The 24137-nt window shown below is 41.9% G+C and overlaps 1 protein-coding gene across 1 annotated transcript in view; it reads right to left on the bottom strand.

The window, feature by feature from the left end:
- ARSB (arylsulfatase B) overlaps positions 1-24137 on the bottom strand; it is a 165214-nt gene that overhangs the window by 117091 nt on the left and 23986 nt on the right. The window contains exon 4 of the mRNA XM_040225906.1: positions 20429-20636. Within this exon, the coding sequence (XP_040081840.1) occupies positions 20429-20636 (208 nt within the window). The remainder of the gene's footprint in view (positions 1-20428; positions 20637-24137) is intronic.

Genomic DNA, 24137 nt, shown 5'->3' with positions numbered 1-24137 from the left:
TTGAGGGGTGTGTGTGTGTGTGTGTGTGTGTGTGTGTGTGTGTGTGTGTGTGTGTGTGTGTGTGTGTGTGTGTGTGTGTGTGTGTGTGTGTGTGTTCAGTCGTGTCCAACTCTGCAACCCCATGGACTGTAGCCCTCTGGGGTTCAAGAGTCTCCTCTGTCCAAGGAATCTTTCAGTAAACAATACTGGAGTGAGCTCCATTTCCTCCTCCAGGGGATCTTCCTGACCCAGGGATAGAACACCTGTCTCCGGTGACTCCTGCCTTGACAGAAGGATTCTTTACCACTGAGCCACCTGGGAAGCCTCTAAAGGCAGTAATGGGGAAGGTCAGATGGGCTTTCTATTAAACATGAAGACTGCATTCATTTGGGAAGAAAAGAAAAGGAGAGAGAGGATGTCTAATGGAGCCTGACATCAGGCCTGTTGGATGTTGATTTGCTTGCTATATCTCTTATGCAATCTTAGTCTGTGATTCCATTTACACTCTTAGATAAGCGTTTATTGTTTACAAATATCCTCTAAGATAAATGAGCCATTATAATCTAAATAGGAAACTGAAGTTTTGGATGAGAGTAACAAGTGAGGCATGGCTTCCACAAAATTCAAAATACCCCAGACACGTAGGGACAAACCATGAGTAAAGAACGGATAAAAGATCACACGCTCAACCTTGCTTTTCAGGATAGGGACAAACCATGAGTAAAGAACTGATAAAAGATCACAAGCTCAACCTTGCTTTTCAGGATCTCAGCAGGTCTGTAGAGGCTTGCAATTTCCATGTAAGTTCCAAGGCAGGTAAGTGGCCAACTACATGAAGGCACCCTGACCTTTGGGGAGAAAAAGAAAGCTTTGCCTCAGTTTGTTCCATTCCAGAGCAAAGAAGACTCTGGGCATGTGGATGTTTTCTATAGTCCAAAGCCAAGAGAAGATTTGATCAAATTTCTGGGTTATTATGGTAAAACGCTAACCTTGCCTGTCTTCTGGGAATGTTTAGGTAAAACAAGAGGTCACTGAGATAATAACCCCAGGAATCCTACCCCTAAACTGCCTGGTCATCCCAAGTCATTCTTCTCTTACTGACAACAGCCAAAAGATAAGAAGGCAGCTAAAACATCAGTTTGTTCCGTAGATTAAGTGCTATCTTGACGCATTGATGACCTTTCTTGAGATTTATCATTTTCCTATTAAGTTTTATCATTTATCATGCCCTAAAGTCAATATGTGTCTAAGGAAATCAGAAACAGAATAAAGAAGGAGAAAAGGACTTAGTGGCTGAGATTGTTACTGCTTTTCATTCAGTAAGGGGGATCTTTCTGGCCTGTTTTTCTACCAGGAATTCTGAATGCATATATGTCTATACATATACACTGCAAAGTCAAACTTTAGCGTATCAATCTACCAAGCATACAAGATGGTAATGAACAAGACAGGCAAGGTCCCTGCTCTCTTAGGGCTTAATTTGATGAGCAAGAAAAAAACAAGCAGACATGAATTCCCACTGAGATAAATGCTCTAAGCATTCCATCGCTGTGATGGGATAGACAGTGAAGGGGCCGAGAAGGTAACACATCAAATGAAGAGCTGACTGTGAGCTGAGACATTAAATGACAAGGCATCAGCTCTGGGACAGTTAAGGTGAAGAAAGTTCCATACACAGGGAATTCAAGTTCAAAGGTGCTCTCTAATACCATGCTAGGGTGGGAGGATACATTATGCCAAAGTTTCTTTTAAATTAAAGACTATATTAACTATATTGCTAGTACGTTATTTTTGTCAAGAAAAACATAAGCTCAATGATGACTGGCAATCAACCGCAAAGAAACTTCAAGTCAAATTTTACAATTATTGTCCCTTTTCTTTCATTATCTGTGCTACCCACCTACTAATTTCACTGAAATGTTTTTATAGGCTAGGATACACATCCATTTGAAATCCTTTCTTTGAATGTAACTGTGTTGAAAAGCGGCAAATTAAACTACAATGTTGAGTGAAATCAAGGAAAACTGAATACTCTTCAAACAAATATGGCCCAAAATCAGTCAATTTCTTAGAAACTTACAATGGAACAAACCAAAAGAAAGGCACAACTCAGACTGTCACCATACTTCCTCATGTTGGCTCGTCAGCTTCATGAGACATCTTTTCAATCCTAAAGACAATTAATTTATAGTTTTTGACTGTAGGTTTGACTGAGGTATAGAGTAGATTCCTTAGTGAACAGATTTACTCTTTCTGTTCAGAAAGGTATCTCTTTCTATGTAGCAACTAAATATTTCACGTGCACTTTTATCAGGGATTTCTGATGGTACTACTTATAACTAAAACTACCAGTACCAACATATTGTCAATTTTTAAAGTAAAGTGAACTTCCTTTAGGTGGAATTATACTTATGGAAACTTTATAGAGATATTCCCTTTCAGTTTATTATAGACTATATCTAATTTGATTTTTATGGGCCTTTAAGAGATATTTATGCGTGTGTGTTTCTTTAAACTTTTAGTGTTTTAAAATTTATTTTTATCTTTTGGCTGCATTGTGAAGCATGTGGAATCTTAGTTCCCTGACCAGGGATTGAACCCCTGTCCCTGCACTAGAAGCATGAAATCTTAACCACTGGACTGCCAGGGAAGTCCCCATGTATTTCTTTAAACTTTTAATTTTAGAATAGTTTTAGAGGTACAGAAACGTTGCAAATGTAGTACAGAGAGTTGCTGGACTTTTGGCTCCTGAACACAGTTACAGTGTTTGTACAACAACATATCACCCAGGGATTACTGCTGTGGTGTCCTGGTCAACTAGCGCAAAAAAATTGAAAGCTCAGCTAGTGATGGTAATAATAATGGTAGCTGAATTTACCAAATCCTTCCTTGCACCAGGCCTAATAACATTTGCATTACATGAATTCTCATAATAGTCCTATGAGTAAGCATCATTCCCATTTTGCAGACTGATGGAATACTGATGCTCAGAAAAGTAATTTAGCCCCAGTTACCCAATTAGTAAGTCGTAGAAAGAGGATCTGAATCCAGGTTTGTCTGATTACAGAGCTCCTGCTCTGTCTTAACCACTTGCTACGCTGACTCTCCCGGAAGGGCCTCAAGGTCGCCACGTCTTCTGGTCCATTACAGATCAGACTCTGTCCCAACTTCAGAAGCCAATCCTACAGGCACCCTAGTCCCCTAGTCCTGGCTTTGCCCAGACCCAGCTTCCTAGCTTCTCCCTGTTTCCAACATGCCACCCAACATGCCATCTTGATTTTCCGTATTGACTCTGTATTGATTTTCTGTAGGGGATTCGGTATTGACTGAAACTGGAGTCTCTGCTGGCACATTACGTGGCTCTGTCAGTCGCCTGACTCAGGCAGCTGTTCTGCACATGCTCAGTTGCTCAGCTGTGTCTGACTCTTGTGACCCCAAGGACTGGAGCCCACCAGGCTCCTCTGTCCATGGGATTTTTCAGGCAAGAATACTGGAGTGGGTTGCCATTTCCTCCTCCAGAGGCTCTTCCTGAGCCTCAGGAAGACTTGAGGGGTTGAACCCGAGTCTCCTGCGTCTCTTGCCTTGGCAGGAATAGTCTTTGCCACTGAGCCAGGATTTGGGCAGCCTGTTGGGGCTAAAATGTAATTTCAATTTTGGTGTGTTCTTTTGCGTTGGAAGAAAATCTCAGTCCATTACTAAGTTCCGGTGATGAGCCATGTCTGCCTAAGGCCAAGAACAGTAACAGAACTCAAGGGCAACTTCAGGGAACAGACTGAATTGGAGTTGAAATAATAGCATGTAACTTTAAAAGCAAAGCATTGTCCTGATATGTCAACATTTAAAGTCATTTTTCTTTTCCAACCTGTTTCTTAGGTCTTACTCTTCACACACTGTATAGGAAAGATCCACTGACCAATATTTCTGCACTTGTAAACATGTGGTGGTGGTTTAGTCACTAATTCGTGTCCAGCTCTTAGGACCCCATGGACTGTAGCCTGCCAGGCTCCTTTGTCCATGGGATTCTCCAGGCAAGAATACTGGAGTGGGTTGCCATTTCCTTTTCCAGGGGATCTTCCTGACCCAGGGCTTGAACCCATGTCTCCTGCATTGCAGGAGGTGGATTCTTTGCCACTAAGCCACCAGGAAAGTCACTTGTAAACATACTCTCAAGAGTCCATACATTTTCAAGCCCTGAATGATTAAGGAACAAAGGCTGGCTGACTGGCTGGGAAAATAGTTAACAAGGAAGAGACTGCTTATGTCTGCTCTTTTCTGAGTCCTCAGGTTTGGAGCCCCCGGTTCTCACAACTCATCACGTCTTTCTCATTTACAATTCTCAGCAGGATCCCTTGTTGATGGTTACACAGACTGTTCATTAATCCACAGGAACATGGTTTCTGCAATCAGGGGAACCACTGATCTTGCCGAAGCTCCAAAATCAATCCGTGCTTTAAGACTGGAGAAAAGATTATCAACACAGGGACAGCCGTCTAAGAGAAAAAGTAAATAAGTGCTTGCAGAGAAAATAAATGCCATTGGTTTTTAACCATACACAGAGATAAGACTGATTAAATTCCTCAAGAAAGTGAGCTGGCAAATCAAGCAGTGGGAATGTGATAACGAAGGTTTCATATAGCAACTCAGACTCCAAGAAGCCAGCAAAGAGGCCTAAATCTTTTTATTTTTTAATTGTTATTGCGAAGAAAGTAAGAGTACCAAGATTAAGAATTCAATTTATCGCTCTTAACTTTCTAAACTTTGTATAAATAACTATATTATTGAACAAAGCACAGCATAGAATTTAATAACAAGAAGTACCCCTGAGAATAAGCATACCTCCTCACTGTTCAGAACAGCAAGTTCTGTTGTGGACAAAAGACTTGAGTAGGCATGTGGCCCTGTGATTCTACGAACCTAGGAGCTGGGATGCAAAACAAATGATCTAAGCTTTCAAATCATTTTTGTTACTGGTCACCTACAAGTTTTCAACAAATCACCTCCCTTGGGGTTATAGCCCTATCATAACCCTTGGGACTGTACCTTTATTTACAAAAGAGATGATAATTATTTCTCATCTACCCTCAGAGAATTAGAGGACAATGGAGGCTACAACAGAGGGAACACTTTAACCTTAAGAAGCAAAACTTCCCTGGCGAGGCATGTTGATAAGATTGGGAAGGCACACACGTGTCGGGGCAGGGAGGACATGGGGAAATGTCCCTATCTTTCTCTTAATCCTGCTGTGAACCTGAACTGCTCTTAATAATTAAAATCTTACCAAAAGAAAGCACTTCTAAAAAATAAATTTAAAAAAACATTTTTCTTTTTTTGGAAAAGATTACTTCCATTTTATAGAGAAATATTTCCTAATAGTGAACTTGTCCCCCCCAAAAGATTCTATAATCTTAAAGAAAAAAAAAAAAAAAAGCTTGCTGAAAATGGATATAGAGGCCTTGAGAGTTCATCTTCAATCTACGTAAGTACTAATGATTAAGATTTCAAAGAAAATGTTAGACAGTATGGGTATTTAATAATATTATGATCCAAGATTCCATAATCCTATTTGTTCTATGTTGTAACAATATTTCTTCTGGCACCACAGCAAACAAGTTGAATATTTTGGGTTTTCTTTAGAGCAGTTGGAGAAGACTTTCTTCCCCTCTTTTGCCTCCCTCACGTTGTGGCCTGCATTTATAAAACAGTAGTAGGGATGATCATGGTTCTCGGCCATGTGTCTATTTCTACGCTGAGACCCACTGGGGATATCGACTTCAAGCAGTAAGACTGCTTTCTTTCTTTATTCAATAGTCCAAGCCCTGGTTTAGGCAACTAAAGGAATCACATCTTTGAGGGGAGCCACTGGGAGGCAATACCCTTCCTTCAGTGATGTTGGCAGTTGGTCAAGACTCTTACTGGAAACATCTTCAAAGACAGTTTATGAGCCTCCTAAGCAAAATGGCCTCATCATTCCTGCCTCCAAAGAAGGAGGTTAACAGACAAGCTCTAACCTCGTAGAACTTCACAGTCTACTGTGTCCTCTTCCCATCTTAGCTTGGTGATTAAGAGAGAAAAATCTTCAATAAATAATCCCTGGGGCATTCCCACGAGGAATTAATTACTGCAAAGATTCAATCTAGCGCAACACTGTCCAACAGAAACATAACCCAAGCCACAGGTGTAATTGAAAAATTTTCTAGGGACCACATTTCAAAAAGGTAGAGTTATAATTAACTTTAATGATATATTTTGTTCAACCCAATATATTAAAGATATCAGCTTAACAGGTAATCAATTTATTGAGATATTATTTTACATTCTTCTTTCATAACAAGTCTTTGAAGTTCAGTACTTCACACTTACAGCACATCTCAGTTCAAATCAACCACATTTCAAATGCTCAGCAGCCTTCTGTGGCTAGCACAGATCCAAATCTTTTTCTTCTCCAAATAATGAAGGCTAGTGCACCATTTAGCATTTGGTTAACTGAGTTCTTCTTGGCATTTTCTTAATTCCTTTAACTTGTGAATGGATGACCATGATATGAGAAAGCTATCTATAGCACTGGGCAGAGATTGGTATTATGATAAAAAGTTATAACAAAGTGAAGCTGACATATGCCAGGAAAGATGGAAATTAAAAGAGAAATGGTAAAGGAAGGTCTAGGAGCTCCTTCACTCACCAACAATTTGGCCTCTTTGGCCTCTGAGATGCCCCTGTAGCTTGGAGAGGCTACATGTGGCTTTCTCAAAACTAGGGAAAGCCCGAGACAGTTTTGAAGGGGAGGGGTTTGCCCTTTCCCTTGCCTAGGAAAAACAGAGTCTGTGATCTAAGTTGCTTAAACATTTACAGCCCAAACATGCTCAAAACAAAGGAGCAGCATGGGGGCAAGGACCTGGGGAGAGCAGGGAGTCGAAGGAGCTGGAGAAGCTGCGATAGGAATTTAGGGTTTAGGACCAGCAGGGGAGAAAGGAAAGGAAATTGAAGACTCAAGAAGTACCTCTGAAGACCCTTCATCCTATTATCCCAGCAGACCAAGGCAGCCAGGCCTCCCTGCATTCATTTTTATGCATGAAAAAAAATGCGTAAAATGCATTGACCAGATCTGTGCACAAAGGTACAGTAAGTCCCTACATATGAACCTTCAAGTTGCAAACTTTCAAAGAGTTGAGCATGTGTTCGCATGTACGATCAAGTAAGTTAGTTCTATTTGAGGAAGCACTGTTAAGTTTTTGAGGCACAGGACCCAAACGCAGAACAGTACATGAAGGCTACAGCAACCCTTCAGAATGCAAACCAGTGCTACCGTGTCACCTATGATGACGAAAAAAGAGCTACTACACAGATATCACTGGACTGATTTTTCAAGAGCATAGATAGAATTGAATCCAGCAGGGAACCAGCACCTGTGCCATTAATGTCAGCATGAGTGAAACGGCAGTTTGCCCTCCATCTCCTAGGCTTCCCTGGTAGCTCAGGCAGTAAAGAATCTGCCTGCAATGTAGGAGACCCAGATTTGATCCGCAGGTCAGAAAGACTCCCTAGAGAAGGGAATGGCTACGTACACCAGTATTCTTGCCTGGAGAGTTCCATGGACAGGGGAGCTGGCAGGCTACAGTCCATGGGGTTGCACAGAGTCGGACACGACTGAGTGACTTCACTGTCACCCCATCACCTGTTGCTGACCATCCTTCAGTTCCACCATTGCCTCCACCCCCTCCTCTAGTCAATAACTCTTCTCGCCTGTTTACACGATGCCAACCACTGCATGCCAGCTGTTGCACTCGACTACTGTACTTTTCAAGGTGCTGCACTGGAAGATTGCAAGTGTTTTCTTTATTTCTTGTTTTTTAATGTATTATTTGTGTGAAAAGTATTATAAACCTTTTAAGGACAGTACTATATAGCCAACTGTGTTAGTTGGCTACCTAGCCTACCATCATTGGACTTATGAACAAACTAGACTGAAGAACGTGCTGTCAGAATGGACCTCGTTTGCATGTAGACATACTGTCCTGCATGTCTGTGTGGGATGGAGGCACAGCCTTTAAGACGAGCCACACCAACCACTGTCAAAATATGCTATCCAGGACACACAGTGCCCAATGTCACACGGGGCTCGCTTACAGCTAAGCAAAACCCTCTGCCCTGTGGCCAAGGGCTGAACTGCTTGCCCCACCTCCCAGAGGAGAAGACCCAGCTCCTGCCCCAAGTTCCAGGTAAGGAGTAACGGGCAGTTTTTTTTTTTTTTTTTTTTGCAAATGAATGGAGGTGATCTCCTTTTAAGAATTCTAAATTCTTCCGTTAAAGGTTAAAAGTGGAAACCTGAGATTCTGAACACTTATACAAAAAATCTGTAAAGTTCATTGTATTCTGTTCTTTAACGTGCCATTTTTTTTAAATGTCAAAATGTTTTAAATGACTAACCAATTAAGTTAAATAATTTTCCCTCTATACATTGGAGCAAAATGAACATTCCAGGAGCACACATCTAAGGTTTTGGATGTCCCTGTGAACACCAATGGAAAGGAGAGTGGACTGGCCTAGTCACACGCTCAGAACAGACCTTTGCTTCCCTCCTCCCCCCACTCATCTGCATGCCCCAAACGTCCTGCCCTCTGCTTCCATTCACCCGCCGATATCTTATCAATCATTCAAGCACAGTTTAATTTATATCCTGTCTCCTCATGAAGTTTCTCCTGCTGACCCAGATCCAGAGGCTCTTTTCCAAACTTCATCTTTCTGTTGCACCCACTTGACCTTGAATCATTGGTAACTGGGTATTGCTGGATCTCGAATACATGCACACTCCTCCACCTCCAAATATTTCCTGAGGTCTGTGCTAGGTACGGTGCTGAACCAGACTTTCTGTCTTCCACCAGCCATTCACACCGCCCTCTGTACCATTTCTCCTCACACAAAGCAGTTTCAGGCTGGTGATCAGGGAATAAACACAAATCCTTCTAGAGTGCAAGTCAGAGCCCCAGGCATGGGAAAGGACCTCTCCAAGCCTTACGCCTGCCTGGTCCCGGCCTTGCCCCTATAGTGAAATAGTCAAAGTTGCTCAGTCGTGTCCAACTTTTTGCAACCCCATGGACTAATCTATGGAATTCTCCAGTCCAGAATAATGGAGTGGGTAGCCATTCCCTTCTCCAGGGGATCTTCCCAACCTAGGGATCGAACCCAGGTCTCCAGCATTGTGGGCAGATTCTTTACCAGCTGAGCTACCAGGGAAGCCCACCTTGCCCCCAAGGGAATAGGAAATTGATGCCTCTCATCTTTAGCTTCTGGTCTCCTCGGATCGACACACTGTCCTAAACAAAACTGAGAGTCATGCGTATCAACTGATTCACTCGTTTCAGGAAGATGATGAGACACTTGTTCAGGTGACCTCACCTGGTGACAGCCTGATGATCGCCACCCACCACAGACACAAATCAAACCACTCCCTTCAGGGACTCCCAGAGGCGAGGTCTCACGTGCAGCACCCAGGGCACTTGGGGGGACTGGATTTTCCACAGACTCCACCATTCAGCCTGCTCTATTACCTCTGGACTTGAGATGGACCTTCTAACAACCAAACATGACATCAAAGGAGGGTGCCGAAGCGTCACCATAAAGCCAGCATCCTCAGTCCAAACACAGCACTCCGGTCTCCCCTCTCCCGACTGCTTCTGCACCTTTGACTAATATGTGTGCGTCAGCGTGCGTCAGCGTGGTCCCAGATATCACAGGCTGTTCTGAAAACAGATGTAGCTTTAGGTTTTGCTGGTAGTCTCCAAAGCAGTGAGTGTCATTTCTAATGTTGAAGTTTTTTGAAGCTCTTTTCCTTTTTTTTAAAAAACTCTGCACAAATAAGGAAGTGTTCAGGAGTAGAAATGATAAAGGAAAAAAAAAATCAGTGTGTACTTGGAGCAGACATCCTAGGAGAGGTTGATTAGGTGTGTCCCATACTGTGAAAGGAAAATAGGAAAGAGATCATAGAAAGTACAGCTGGTTAAGGGTGAGAACCGCCAGAAAGGAACAAACCCGTGGTGCCAATAATCTCTGACATATCTTCTCATTAAGAAAACATTAAAAAAGAGCCCCCACGAGGCTAAGGATTGTTCTGTAAGAAGGGAGCAAGCCTGGAAGGCAGATTTCTGGGTACAACATTTTGTTGACGCTTGGGACCTAACTGCCAAAGTCAGCAAGAGAAGCGATGGGGATTTTTTTCAAATATATTATTATTATTGCTTTTCAGCCTGGTGGGGGTAAATCTCATGCTTCTGAAAGCAAAGGATGAGGAGCCTGTCTGAGGCCCAGCACAGCAGGGCTCTCTCCCACAAAGAGCTTCAGCACTGGTTCCCAGGGCCTCCTCGGAAGAGCACGTCTCCTTAAACTCCTGGGCAGGGAGGAGACACAGCCTCTCCTCTGCTGCCTAAGGAAAACCACACAGCAATTACCGCATCGACACAAAGAGAGGAATCGGACAGAACACTGGGAACGCTGGCCCTGAAGGCCCTAGTTCGGGAGCAAATGCCTTGTTTCAATATGTTCCACACATGCTCAGCAGTTACCACTGTCTCGAGGTGAACCCCGCATGTGGATGAAAACAGGGAAGAACTAGATTGGATTCCTCGGTCGCTAAAATTTAGCCACTCCCATTTTTTTGTGTGTTTTCTTAAAACAACCACTGCAGAGTCAACCCCCATTACACGCGGGAAGATAATGTGCATCTTTTGTCTGTCAACAGAAAATACTGGTTCCTCCTTTGAAATCTGAATTTTTATCTTCGATCTATAATTAAAGACTGATTTTTAAACAACCCAGATGCAAAACACCTGAAATACACTCTATTTTCTGCTGTTTCAGTGATTCCTAGGCCGTTTAGTCCCTTCTTTCATCCTCTGGTTGCCTGTTTGCATCTGTAACTGGGATGACCCGACTTTATTTCTTCCCCTCCGCCCCACTGTGAGTGTGGCTCCCACATGATGCTTTCTGTGCAGACTCTCTTTGTTGCCTTGCTTCGTCCCCCAGTACGGCCGATCCAACCCAATACTCCCCTCACCTCCACAGGGACTTTGGCTTTTGATGAACTTTGTGAGAAATGTACAGTATAGAAAAATGGGTCCATTTTAAATGTGATCTTTAAAATGGAGTGTAAAAAAATAAAATAAAATGCAGTGTAAAATGAGAGGCAAAAGTAAACCCAAACACATTGGAAAGCTTGTAATTTAGTCAATAAATATGCTTATTTCAATTCATATTTTCCATTAATTATAAACTCATAGAAGTGTGAAAGCAAAGATTATGTTCCTCATGCTAAGAAATCCATAATATCAATAACACAATATTATAGTATATAAGCTGAATTATGATAAAACATCAGAGATCTGATAAACATAGGGATTAAGAAGCATCTTTGCCTTAGACTCTGGGCTGGTGATTCAGTGGTTCATCACAGATTCAGTGGTTTGCATTGTCTTACAAAGGTCAGACATCATTCTTGGGGCCTTTGGAATGTACTGACTATTATCTTTGCTCAATAAAATAATGGACAAACCTGTATGCATTACTACCTATTACTAAGAAAATCCTAAAGTGTCCCAACATGCTTTTAGCATGAACATTAATGTGACAATTCTCAAGAGGTGAAATGGGTTCATAACCTCTGGTGAGGGATAAAATGGCTCTTGTCTCAGAGTTTTGAGCTATGTGCTGTTATCTCCCTCTACGGTACTTGTGTTGAAAGCATCTGCAAAGAGAAAGTCGGTGCGGATCCACTATATCACTTATTCACTTAACAGGTTTTCCTTAGCTTTGTCAGGAATGTAGTTAAGAGCGTGAAGAACCGAGTGAGACTGATTTGCCAGCATCAGATTACTTTGTTCCTGGCACCAAATTTCTATATTATTCACAAGTCTGCCAACTGCTTAAGTACATTTAAACTGAAGGAGTTCTCCATTTGTGGGGACCAGTTTTGAAGGGAATTCAACATACAAGGGAGAAAGAGACATAAGATCCAGGGAAGTAGTTATGAATCTTTACTGGTCTATTTAAGACATTAAATCACACGTAATTTTGTGAAAGATCAGATAATAAATGTTGAAAGTTTAGGTTTGGGAATAAGTTACCCTGTTCAGGCAGACATGTGCAATGAAAGGATGTGGGCAGGGTTCCTCGATGCTGGTGTTACCAGTGTCCAGATCAGGACACTTCTCCACTGTGCGAGGCTGCTCTGAGCACTACAGACGCCTGGCCTTCAAAAGTGACTTCACCTTCAAGTAACTATGACAACCCGAACCATTACTGCACACTTTCAGATGCTGTGGTCAAACCCCTCGCCCCAGTCTCAAATGGACTGTGGGTCCATGGCTACAGGGACCACACGGGTGCTCTGGCTGCAGGCTGCACTCTCTCCAGCTCTCTGCAGACCCATCCCATTGCCTGTTAAAGGGGGGAGGGTGGCTCCATGGAAAGCTGTCACCAGCAGTGACAAAAGCTCTGAAAACGCAGCTCAACACAATCATCAACTTTCCTAGTATCAGGAGTCAACTGGTTCAAGCTCTCAGTGCATTTCTTGACTCTCTTCTTTCCACTCCATCCATTTTTCCTCTGCCTTTATTCAGCCCCTCCTCCTCCTCCTTTTAGCCTCTGCCATAATCTCCCCAAAGTTCTGCTGGTCTCCAACCATCCCCCACACCGATCCCAAGATGAAAATCTGATCCTGTTTCAGACCTTTCAATGCCCCCCACTGCCTTCACTGCCTTTGTGATTCCCCCCTGCAGGCACACAGGTTTCTTCTGAGCTGACTTGCAGATCACACTCTCTGTCCTCACGTCTCGCCATCCCTGCCTTGCACTCTAGGCTCCAGCCCCACCGGACCTCTGACAGACAGCTCCCTCCTCTCTCCCTTTGGTCACAGTCCTCTCTCTCAGCTGCCCAATCTCTTCTTTGCCTGCACACTGCTTCTCTGGCCAACTCATAGCCAACCTTTCCATCTCAGAATGCCTCCCCAGATCCCCAGGCTCTCGTGAGATCTCTGGGCGCTCTTCCATTGCATTGGAAGAGTACATTTGCTTGCCTGCTTCACTACAGTGCAAGATTCCTAAGGGCTGGAACCATATCTTATTCATCTTTCTATCTGCAGTGACAGACCAGGTGAATAAATGAGTGATCGGCCAATCAGAATTTAATAGATAATGAAACTGAGGCCAGAGTCTACACAACTAATTGGCAGGAAAACTGGGATTTGAACTCTGATCATATTCTGTCAAAGAGGGATTAGAAGGGTCATCCTTGAATAAAAAGAACAGAATATTATGTTTTTAATGAGACAAGCAATTTTTGTTAATGCCACTCACTAATAATCACACATTGTAAAAAGAGTGTCATTAATCTATCAAGGTTGTAATTTATATGCAGTAAAATTATATTTAAATTTTTCTTACTTTTTTCAAGAGTCTGTTTCTAGAAATGTGTGCATTTACCTGAAATGAAAACACCTAGGAGAGGTTGAACTTCAAACCCAGTTGGTTTCTGGCAAATATATGTATATATTACTGTATTTATGTATATTCCTATAAATATATATGTGTAAACACATACTACATATATATTCTTCATTAGTTAAATTCCCAGGGTTTGTATAAGTTCCTTTAGATTAAAAGTTCTTAAAATTTCTCTGTAAGAAGAATTACCTGTATTACTATTAAAGGTGGAGATTCCTGGGCCCAGATCTAGAATCCGTACTGGAGTCTAAGAAACTACTTTTTAAAAAACTGAACTGAAATTCACACAGCATGAAATTAACCACTTTAGTGTGTTGAATCAGGGACATTTAGCACATTCACAGTGCTTGGCAGCCGTCACCTGAGTAACTACATTTTTAATGGACTCTCCAAGGGGGCAAGTGGTCCCCAGATGGCATACTGCCCCTTAAGTGCTCGGATGATGACAAGGAATGAGGGAGCCTCGGGGGCCTCTTCCAGACTATAAAGAAAGATGTCTAAAAGCGTCATCAAACATCTAGACCTAAAAAGAAAACATGCCTTTGTCTCTCCCTTTCACTAAACAACATGCGATACGAAGAAGCTAGTGTATGTCAGGGTTTTCGACACTATCGGACTCAACAGTTATGTGTTTGAACATACCCAGTATTTTTATGCTTGGAAAGAAGGGCAGTGCCAAGTCAAGTAAAGTGAGAAAACTGGAAAAAATGAATCACTGCTTTATACCCAGCCAGATTCAGGCCTTGTTTCCTTGGGTTTTAATCACATTATTAAATTCCACTTCAGGCAAAGAAATTGTCAATAAACACAGAGAAGTCTCCAGAGGAGGAACTGTAAATTATGTTTGTCCTTATAGTCACACTCTCTCTAAATATAAGTGGAAATGGTTATTCTGATGTGAGTTAATATAAATATACAATAGCTGCTGAAAGATGTTGTGATCAATTGTTGCTTTCAAGGTTTTAGAATCAGTTTTCCTAGTTTTAATTTATGAACTAGTTGCTCCCGAGTAAGTTCTAATTTTAGCTCATGTTACTCAGGATTAGACCTGTGTGAAGATTCCTGGAGTTTAATAACCATAAAGCTCAGCTCTGGTAACAGGGGCATAAGCTAAAATAGTATCTTCCTAATAGCTTCCAGTGCTGCTTCTCTTAACCAATATTCTGCTAACATAGACAGATCTAGGAAAGACTGAGGGCAGAAGGAGAAGAGGGCATCAGAGGATGAGATGGCTGGACAACATCACTGGTACAACAGATATGAATGTGGGCAAACTGCGGGAGATGGTGATGGACAGGGAGGCCTGGGGTGCTGCAGTCTGTGGGGTTGCAAAGAGTTGGACACAACTGGGCGACTGAGCAACACAGACACAGAATAAGATGAACACCATCACATTGTCATGAGTTAGAATAAGATGAAGACTCATTACAAGGTAAGAAACCAGATCTGACAGATAATCTATTCAAATGCCAGAGAGAACCCTGGAGAAATTTCCACAAACCGTGCAGCTAGAATGAAGAAACAAGGGCTGGTCTACCCCGCTTGCCTCCTGATGCGAAGCCACATACCTATCTGAAAAGAGGGACGAAGGCAGCCCAGGAGGGGAGCGGACGGTGCTAATTTTGGACATGACTAGAGAATTATTACCTCCTCAACTTTCTATCTGTAGTTAGAGATCACAGCTCCCTAGAACAGTGGGCAGAAGAAAGGGCCTAGCAGCAGGGCACACTATCTGGGCAAATGCCCCTCTACTTAAAGCCCTGAAGGTATAGAGACAGGAAGAGTCTGGTGGCGGTGCCGAAGAACCAGGCAGCCCAAAGAGAAAAAAAATACCAGTTAGGTCAATCAGGTTCACAAGAATCATGTAGAAGACTCAATGCCTGAAAAAGTGAAAGTCACTCAGCCATGTCCGACTCTTTATGACCCCATGGACTATACGGTCCATGGAATTCTCCAGGCCAGAATACAGGAGTGGGTAGCTTTTCCCTTCTCCAGGGGATCTTCCCAACCCAGGGATCAAACCGGGGTCTCCTGCATTGCAGGAGGATTCTTTACCAGCTGAGCCAGAAGAGAAGCCCCCAGTGCCTGAAGGCCACTGGAAATAGAGTGAGTTGCATGCAGCAACTTGACCTCAAGCCACAGATCTGAGAAGGAATTAATCAGGGGACAATGACCAGAGGCCCAAGAGACAGCCGTGCACTCTAGAGCCTCTGCTGCTTATACTCGGAAGAGTATATAGCTGGTAATCATTTACTATGGAAATGAAGGTTTCAGAAAAGCTCTATTGAGAAAGATTCAGGAAAAGCATGGGTTCTATGAATAGAAGTGTAGAAAGCTAAAAAGTAGAAATCAGGGACAAGAGGATGAGACAGTAGGGAAATGATAACTTGGAAAAGCACAACTGATTACATTTAACAGGTATTGGCCTCAAGTTGATCTGGGTTTGAATTCTTCTCTTCCATTTGTAAGATGTGTGGCTCTTAGCCCATTTGGGTGCAAACAAAATACCACGGACCTGGTGGCTTAAAAGAAAACAGAAATGTATTTCTCACAGTTCTGGAAGCTGGGAAGTCCAAGATCAAGGCGCCAGGAGAGTCACATTCTGGTGAGACTCCTCTCGTTCCAGAGTCAACACCATCTCACTGTGTCCTCAGGTGGAGGAAGGCACTACTGGTCTCTCTGGTGCCTCCTTTAAGAAAACACTCATCCCATGCATGAGGTGTCCTCCTTCATGACCTAATTACCTCCCAAAGGCCCTACCTTCCAACACCATCGTATATGAATTTGAGGTGAATACAAACATTCAGATCATAGCATTAGTCTTGGGCAAATCACTTAGCTAAGTCTAACTTTTGGTTTCTTCATTTATAAAATAGGAATAAAGAAACTTAATTCACAAGGCTGCTTTGAGCTTTAATGAGCAACAATGAGAAAGTACAGGCAAAACACTAGGAAAGCCAGGGCATGCAGTAAATATTTAATAAACAGTAGTCATTATTATTACTAATAAGCATAGAAGGAAAAAGAACTGAATGAAATAATCTCCACTGAAGATATTAAACAGCAGAATTTAAACTGCAGAAATGTCAAACTGGTAATGCAGAAGAGCTCCAGAACACCGAGAAAAAGGATGAAAAAGTAAGGCTGATGAAAGAAAAGCTGAGTCAGTAATTCAACTTACTAATTAAAGACATTTTTGAGAAACAAATCAAGCAGAACAAAAGTAATAAGCTAAAATAGGAACAAGGAAGACTTCCTGAAGTGAAAAATAATCTCAGCATTCAGATCAAAGGGCTCACTGTATTTCAGGCAAAATTAATTTTAAATTATTTTAAAGACCCACTCCCCCTAGATATAATTAAGCAAAAATGAAAACTATGGAGATCATTTTTCTAAGCCTTCTAAAAAGCTTCCAGGGACCAGAAGGATCTTTCAAACAATCTGTAAAGTGTTCCAGAACATAGAAAAATATGGGAAAAGTCCAAAATATATCATGATATGTGTATAACCAATATAACAAAAGCCAACAGAGAGAAAAGAAACCTCCTACTTCATTGTCATTTTTAAACTTATGCAAATATTCTAAATAAAACCATGGCAAACTGTAAGTAGCAGTGTAATGAAAATACATGCATACTATAAAGTTGGACTTACCCAACAAGTAATCCAAGTCTTTGCCCTAACCAGGCAAAGAGGCTGAAGTTGACTGTTTCTATGAAGACCTACAACAACTTCTAGAACTAATACCAAAAAAGATGTCCTTTTCATCCTAGGGGATTGTAATGCAAAAGTAGGAAGTCAAGAGATAGAGTAACAGGCAAGTTTGGCCTTGGAGTACAAGATGAAGCAGGGCAAAGGCTAACAGCGTTTTGCTAAGAGACTGGTCATAGCAAAAACCTTTTTCCAACAACCCAAGAGATGATTCTACACAAGGATATCACCAGATGGTCAACACTGAAATCAGATTGATTATGTTCTTTGCAGCCAAAGATAAAGAAGATGTATACAGTCAATAAAAATAAGACCCAGATCTGAGTGTGGTTCAGATCATGAGCTCCTTACTGCAAAATTCAGGTTTAATTGAACAAAGTAGGGAAAACCACTAAACCATTCAGGTGTGAAGTGAAAGTCACTTGGTCATGTCCAGCTCTTTGCAACCCCAAAGACTATACAGTCCATGGAATTCTCCAGGCCAGAATACTGGAGTGGGTAGCCTACCCCTTCTACAGCGGATCTTCCCAACCCAAGAATCAAACAAGGGTCTCCTGCACTGCAGAAGGATTCTTTACAACCTATATCAAATCCTTTATGATTATACAGTGGAGGTGATGAATAGATTCAATGGATTAGATCTGAAAGACAGAGTGCCTAAAGAACTATGGATGGAGGTTCATAACAGTATACAAGAGGCAGTGACCAAAACCATTTCAAAGAAAAAGAAACTCAAGAAGGCAAAGTGGTGGTCTGAGGAGGCTTTACAAATAGCTGAGGAAAGAAGAAAAGCAAAAGGCAAGGGAGGAAGGGAAAGATATACCCAACTGAATGCAGAGTTCCAGAGAATAGTAAGGTGAGATGAGAAGTCCTTCTTAAGTGAACTATGTTAAAAAAAAAAAATAGAGGGAAACAATATAATTGGAAAGACTAGAGACCTCTTCAAGAAAACAAGATATCAAGGGAACATTTAATGCAAGGACAGCCATGATAAAGGACAGAAACAGTAAGGATCTAACAGAAGCAGAAGAGATTAAGAAGAAGTGGCAAGAATAAATAGAAGAATTAGACAAAAAAGGTCTTAATGACCTGGATAACCATAATGGTGTGGTCATTCACCTAAAGCCAGACATCCTGGAGTGTGAAGTCAAGTGGGCCTTAGGAAGCATCACTACAAACAAAGATAGTGGAATTCCAGCTGAGCTATTTAAAATCCTAAAAGATAATGCTGTTAAAAGTGCTGCACTTAATATGCCAGCAAATTTGGAAAATTCAGCAGTGGCCATAGGACTGGAAAAGGTCATTTTCCATTCCAATCTCAAACAAGTTCAAGCTATTGTACAATTGTGCTCATTTCATGTGCTAGTAAGGTACTGCTCAAAGTCCTTCAAGCTAGGCTTCAGCAGGATGTGAACTGAGAACTTTCAAATGTGCAAACTGGATTTATAAAAGGCAGGAGAACCAGAGATCAAATTGCCAACATCCATTGGATCATGGAGAAAGCAAAGGAATTCCAGAAAAAAAAACATCTGCTTCATTGACTATACTAAAGTCTTTGACTGTGTCAAGCACAACACACTGGAAAATTCTTAAATAGATGGGTATTCCAGACCACCTTACCTGTCTCCTCAGAAATGTGTATGCAGGTCAAGAAGCAACAGTTAGAACCAGATATGGAATAAATGACTGGTTCAAAACTGGGAAAGGAGTACAACAAGATTGTATATTGTCACCCTGCTTAATTAACTTATATACAGAGTAAATAATGTGAAATGCTGGGCTGGATGAAGCACAAGGTGGAATCAAGATTGCTGGGAGAAATATCAATAACCTCAGATGTGCAGATGATACGCTCTAATGGCAGAAGGTAAAGAGGGACTAAGGATCCTCTTGATGAGGGTGAAAGAGGAGAGTGAAAAAGCTGGCTTAAAACTCAGCATTCAAAAAACTAAGATCATGGGATCTGGTCCCATCACTTCATGACAAGTAGATGGGGGAAAAGATGGAATCTGTGGCAGATTTTATTTTCTTGGACTCCAAAATCACTGCAGATGGTGACTGCAGCCATGAAGTTAAAAGACACTTTCTCCTTGGAAGAAAAGCTATCACAAACCTACACAGCATATTAAAAAGCAGAGACATCACTTTGCTGACAAAGGTCCATCTAGTCAAAGCTGTGGTTTTTTTCAGTAGTCATATATGGATGCGAGAGTTGGACCACAAAGTGCCAATGAATTGATGCTTTTGAACTGTGGTGTTGGAGAAGACTCTTGAGAGTCCCTTGGACTGCAAGGAAATCAAACCAGTCAATCCTAAAGGAAATCAACCCTGAATATTCATTGGAAGGACTGACGCTGAAGCTGAAGCTCCAATACTTCGGCCACCAGTGTGAAGAGCTGACCCATTGGAAAAGACCCTGATGCTGGGAAAGACGGAAGGCAAAAGGAGAAGGAGGTGACAGAGGATGAGATGGTTTGATAGCATCACTGACTCAATGAACATGAATGTGAGCAAACTCAGGGAGATAATAGAAGATAGAGAAGGCTGGAGCGCTGCAGTCCATGGGGTCGCAAACAGTCAGACACAACTGAGCGACTGGACAAGAAGTCTAATGAGAAGAGGCGGAAAACACATACTTAACAGATGAGGACTCAGAATGACCTTGCCATAATGAAAACTATTTTCAAAAATTTTCTTTCTCCATTTTGTTTTTTCTGTAGTCAACATGTATAACTTTATTGTCAGAAAATTTTAATATAAAAAAATCTACACTTGGAGACTTTAGCCCAAATTTAAATGGCTCCATTTAAGTGTTTTCATAATGTCACAAGTCTTAATAATGTCACAATCTGTCTTGGCACTGACATAGAGACCCCTGAGCCAGCGGAAGTCCTCTTCATAAAGGATGCCTGGTCTGTAGAGACTGCTGGGAACAAGTCACTCCAGGGACTCACTGCCCAGCTGCCCTGCATAGGAAGGATACCCACTCACACTTACCCAGTTACTGAGAGCTTGTTTGCAAGTAAACTCTAAGAACAGTTTGATATCTGAAGGGAGAGGGAAGAAGGCTCATAATTCTTTTTTTCCTTAGACACATTTTTCTGTCCATTATTACCATGTCTCCACTCTTGCAGGTAGCATTTATTTTAATAAGGAACTGCTAAATGTTCCAATTTATCTTCATTCCATTTATCGAACACCACGTCCTAAGCTTTGCCAAGAGATGATTTTCCTATTGACAGACTTACCTGTGGAGAAGATGAACACCGTGTTGTTCCAGAGCCCGCGGCTTTCTAAGGCTGCGGTGACATTTCCCACTGCTTCATCCATGAGGGACGCCATTCCTGCATAGTAGCGCCTATTCTTATCTTGGATAAAGTCATAGGGCTTCAGGTATTCCTCGGGGGCCTGAAGCGGCTCATGGACAGACTGGAGAGCGAGGTAGAGAAACAGAGGCTGGAAAGAGAGTTTGCACAAGTCAGTTAGGTGGGCTTGGAAGCATGAAATATACAGAGAGAAGTCCAGATTCATTGGTTAATAAAAATAATACTCAGACAACCTACAAACTGGGTTGAAAATATTTGTACATCATATATCTGATCAGGGATATGTATCCAGAACATATTAGGAATTCTTACAACTGGATAATAGAACTCGGTTAACTCAATTACAAAAATGGGCAAAGAATTTGAATAGGTATTTCTCCAAAGAAGACATACAAACAGCCAATAAGCACATGAAAAGATGCTCAACATCATTAGTCATCAGGGAAATACAAAAAAAAAAAAAACAACAACAACCCACAGTGACATACTATGTCATACCCATTGAAGAAAAGAAAGAAAGCTAGTCACTCAGTCATGCCCGACTCTTTGTGACCCCACGGGCTCTAGCCCACCACGCTCCTCTGTCCATGGAATTCTCCAGGCAAGAATACTGGAGTGGGTTGCCATTTCTTACACTCACTAGGATGGTTTTAATTTCAAAACTGGGAAATAAGAAGTGTGAGAGAGGATGCAGAAAAATTAAAACTCTTATTCAACTGCTGATGGGGATGTAAAATGGTATAGCCAGTTTGAAAAACAACTTGGCAGTTCCTGAAGTTGTTAAACATAGAGTTCCCATATGGGCCAGCAATTTCCCTCGAGAAACAAAAGCATATATCCACACGAAAACTTGTACATGGATGGTCACAGCGCATTATTCATAACAGGCCAAAAGTGGAAGCAAAGTGTCTACCAGCTGATGAATGGATTAACAAAATGTGGTATATTTTCAGCAATATACAGCAGTGAAAGGAATACGATGCAGGCACCAAAGGAATGAAGCAGCGACACATCCTACAACATAGATGTCTCTTGAAAACATTAAGTGAAGGGAACCAATCACAAAGATCACATTTGTATGGTTTCATTCATATAAAATGTCCAGAACAGGCGAGTCTATGGAGATAGAAAAGAGATTAGTGGTTGCCTGAAGCTGTCTGGATTTCTGAGGGAGAGGAGTGATGAGTGATGGCTGACAGGTACAAGACTTCTTCCAGGAGCAGAGAAAATGTTTGAAACTTAGATTGTGGTCATGGTTGCACAACTGTGAGTTTATTATTGAATTGTGTACTTTAAATGGGTGAATTTTATGAAAAAGCTTGAGTTCTAAAATGGCCTAGAAAGCTCTGATTCAAACAAATGGAAATAATAATACCAACAATTCTGTCTCATGTGATAGTCAAAAACCCCCTTGTTACAACCATTTTACAGGTAAGCTAACTGAGGCTTAGACAAGCTTTATGGCTTGCACAAATTCATATTAATTGCAAAGCAATTTCCTGTCGGAAACTCCTATATTACTGTGTGGATATGTCCCAATAGATGGGTTAGCTTTCTGCTTTAGCTGATAAATAAGTGATAAATAAATAAATTAGCTGATAAATAAATAACCACCTTTTAGGAGAGGTTTAAGCATTGTCTAGATTTTCATAAGAAAACAAGTGAACCATAAGACCAATTTAATTTCTGGAAACTGAAGGGGGTGATACACTGATTCTATTTTACCTCTGACATCAATTTACAGAATTTAACATTAGTGGTATTCTAGGTTTAGCCTCTTCCTTTTAACGAGTCTTTCTGAAGGTATTCTTTTCACTGTGTTCCTATAGAATTCTTTAATGACTTGAAAACTCTCAAAGAGACAACTGGCTTAACCCAAGAAAAAAAACATAATTCTGTTGATATACTTGAGGCTTTTAAATTTCATAAAGAATGAGGGAATATTAGAACACAGACTGGAAGGTTGGCTCATATTTCATTCATTACTGTTGAAAAAATGTTTCACATTATATATTATACATCCTTGTGATACAGTAATAGGAATACATATATAGAACTCAAGTAGACACCCAAGAGAGTATTTTCAGTTCACCTCTTGACCTTAGAAATACCTTTTCCCCCAAATCAAAACGTTCAAAGTGACTGTGATGGAATGACAACCATGATAAGGAGACCCTAGGCTTCATTTGTACATTATTTCCATGCAAAGACATTCTAAATTCCAGCCCTCAAAAGGCAACACTGACAGCTTTGACACGGCTTTAGCTCTGCCTCTGCTGCCCCTCAACACACACATTCTCATCCAGCCACACAAGTCCCACCCAAACTCCATGCTCCTCCAGACCATGGTGAAGGGAATCCCAGCAGATGCTCTGCCCAGCTGGGGAGGAAGGACGCTGGGCTAAGATGTCTGGAGAGGAAACAACGAGCAGGGACCCCTATAACTTGGCAGTGCAGTCAGGGTCTGAGTCTTCAGCACAAGACCAAGCCCATGCCACCAGCCAAGGTCTGGATGGGGAAGGACTAAAACCTGGAAGGCTACAATTTGCAACCCACATCAAGTTTCAAGAGCCAGGAAATGTCACACTAAAAACCTGTTTTGTTTAGTTTTTTTTTTTTTCCTTGAAAAATCAGAACCTCTGATAAGTCCAGGCCCACACTCCATCTAACAACAAATGGCTGGAGTATGAGGAACAGAGATCCCACCCACAAGGACTCTCCAACTTTCCAGTCTCTCCACTGTGCTTCACTTACTTAGGGTAGCAGCCTGGCCCTTGTTTGTGACTCTGATCTGGATTCTCTGCAGTGGCCAGGGGTAGAAAAATTATGGAGGGAGCCCAGTGTTTCAGGAGAAAATATGCTTGCCCACATCATTAGGGTCAATGTGGCAGTACCCACAGTGAAGGAGAGAAAAGGGAAGGAGGGCAGGTCATGTCCAACCGGAAAGTGATCCCTGACGGTGGCAGCTGGGGAGGCTGGTGGAAGAGAGTTCTCATAACCACACCAAGGAAACAAACAATGATTCTGGGACCACCATTCAAGGAACTTATAAGCAGCTAGAATGGAAATCATTCCACTCACTTGGTTAAATGTAGCAAAAAATTACCTAAAAATCTTTCCCATAATTATTCCTTTAGTGGCTAAAGACATTGCCACTGCTCTTGAGGGATTAAAATGATGAAACTACAACTATTTCCCCATTTTTCCAGTGGTCAGGCTCCTGTTAGTTCAAACAGAAGAGATAAATCCAAGACAAAAAAGTGAAAACAACCCCTGGGAGATGCAGTCTGCCTTGGCCTGTGACTGTTACAGGCCCTGCAAAGCCCCCCATTACCTAGCAACTGTGCTTCCCAGGTGGCGCAGTGGTAAAGAATCTGCCTGCCTATTCGGGAGATGCAAGAGATGAGGGTTTGATCCCTCATCCAAGATCCCCTGGAGTAGGAAATGGCAACCCATTCCAGTGTTCTTGCCTGGAAAATTGCATGGACAGAGGAGCCTGGTAGGTTACAGTCCGTGGGGTTACAAAGAGTAGGATACAATTGGGTGACTGAGCATGCCTGCGTGCATGCCCACATGAGCGCGCGCGCACACAGACACACACACAGACACACACACAACACACACTTGTCAG

Source organism: Oryx dammah, unplaced genomic scaffold (genome assembly GCF_014754425.2).
Source record: "Oryx dammah isolate SB20612 unplaced genomic scaffold, SCBI_Odam_1.1 HiC_scaffold_26, whole genome shotgun sequence".
Lineage (NCBI taxonomy): Eukaryota > Metazoa > Chordata > Mammalia > Artiodactyla > Bovidae > Oryx > Oryx dammah.
Note: the sequence above shows the minus strand (reverse complement) of the source record. Positions and strands in the feature narration are given on the sequence as shown.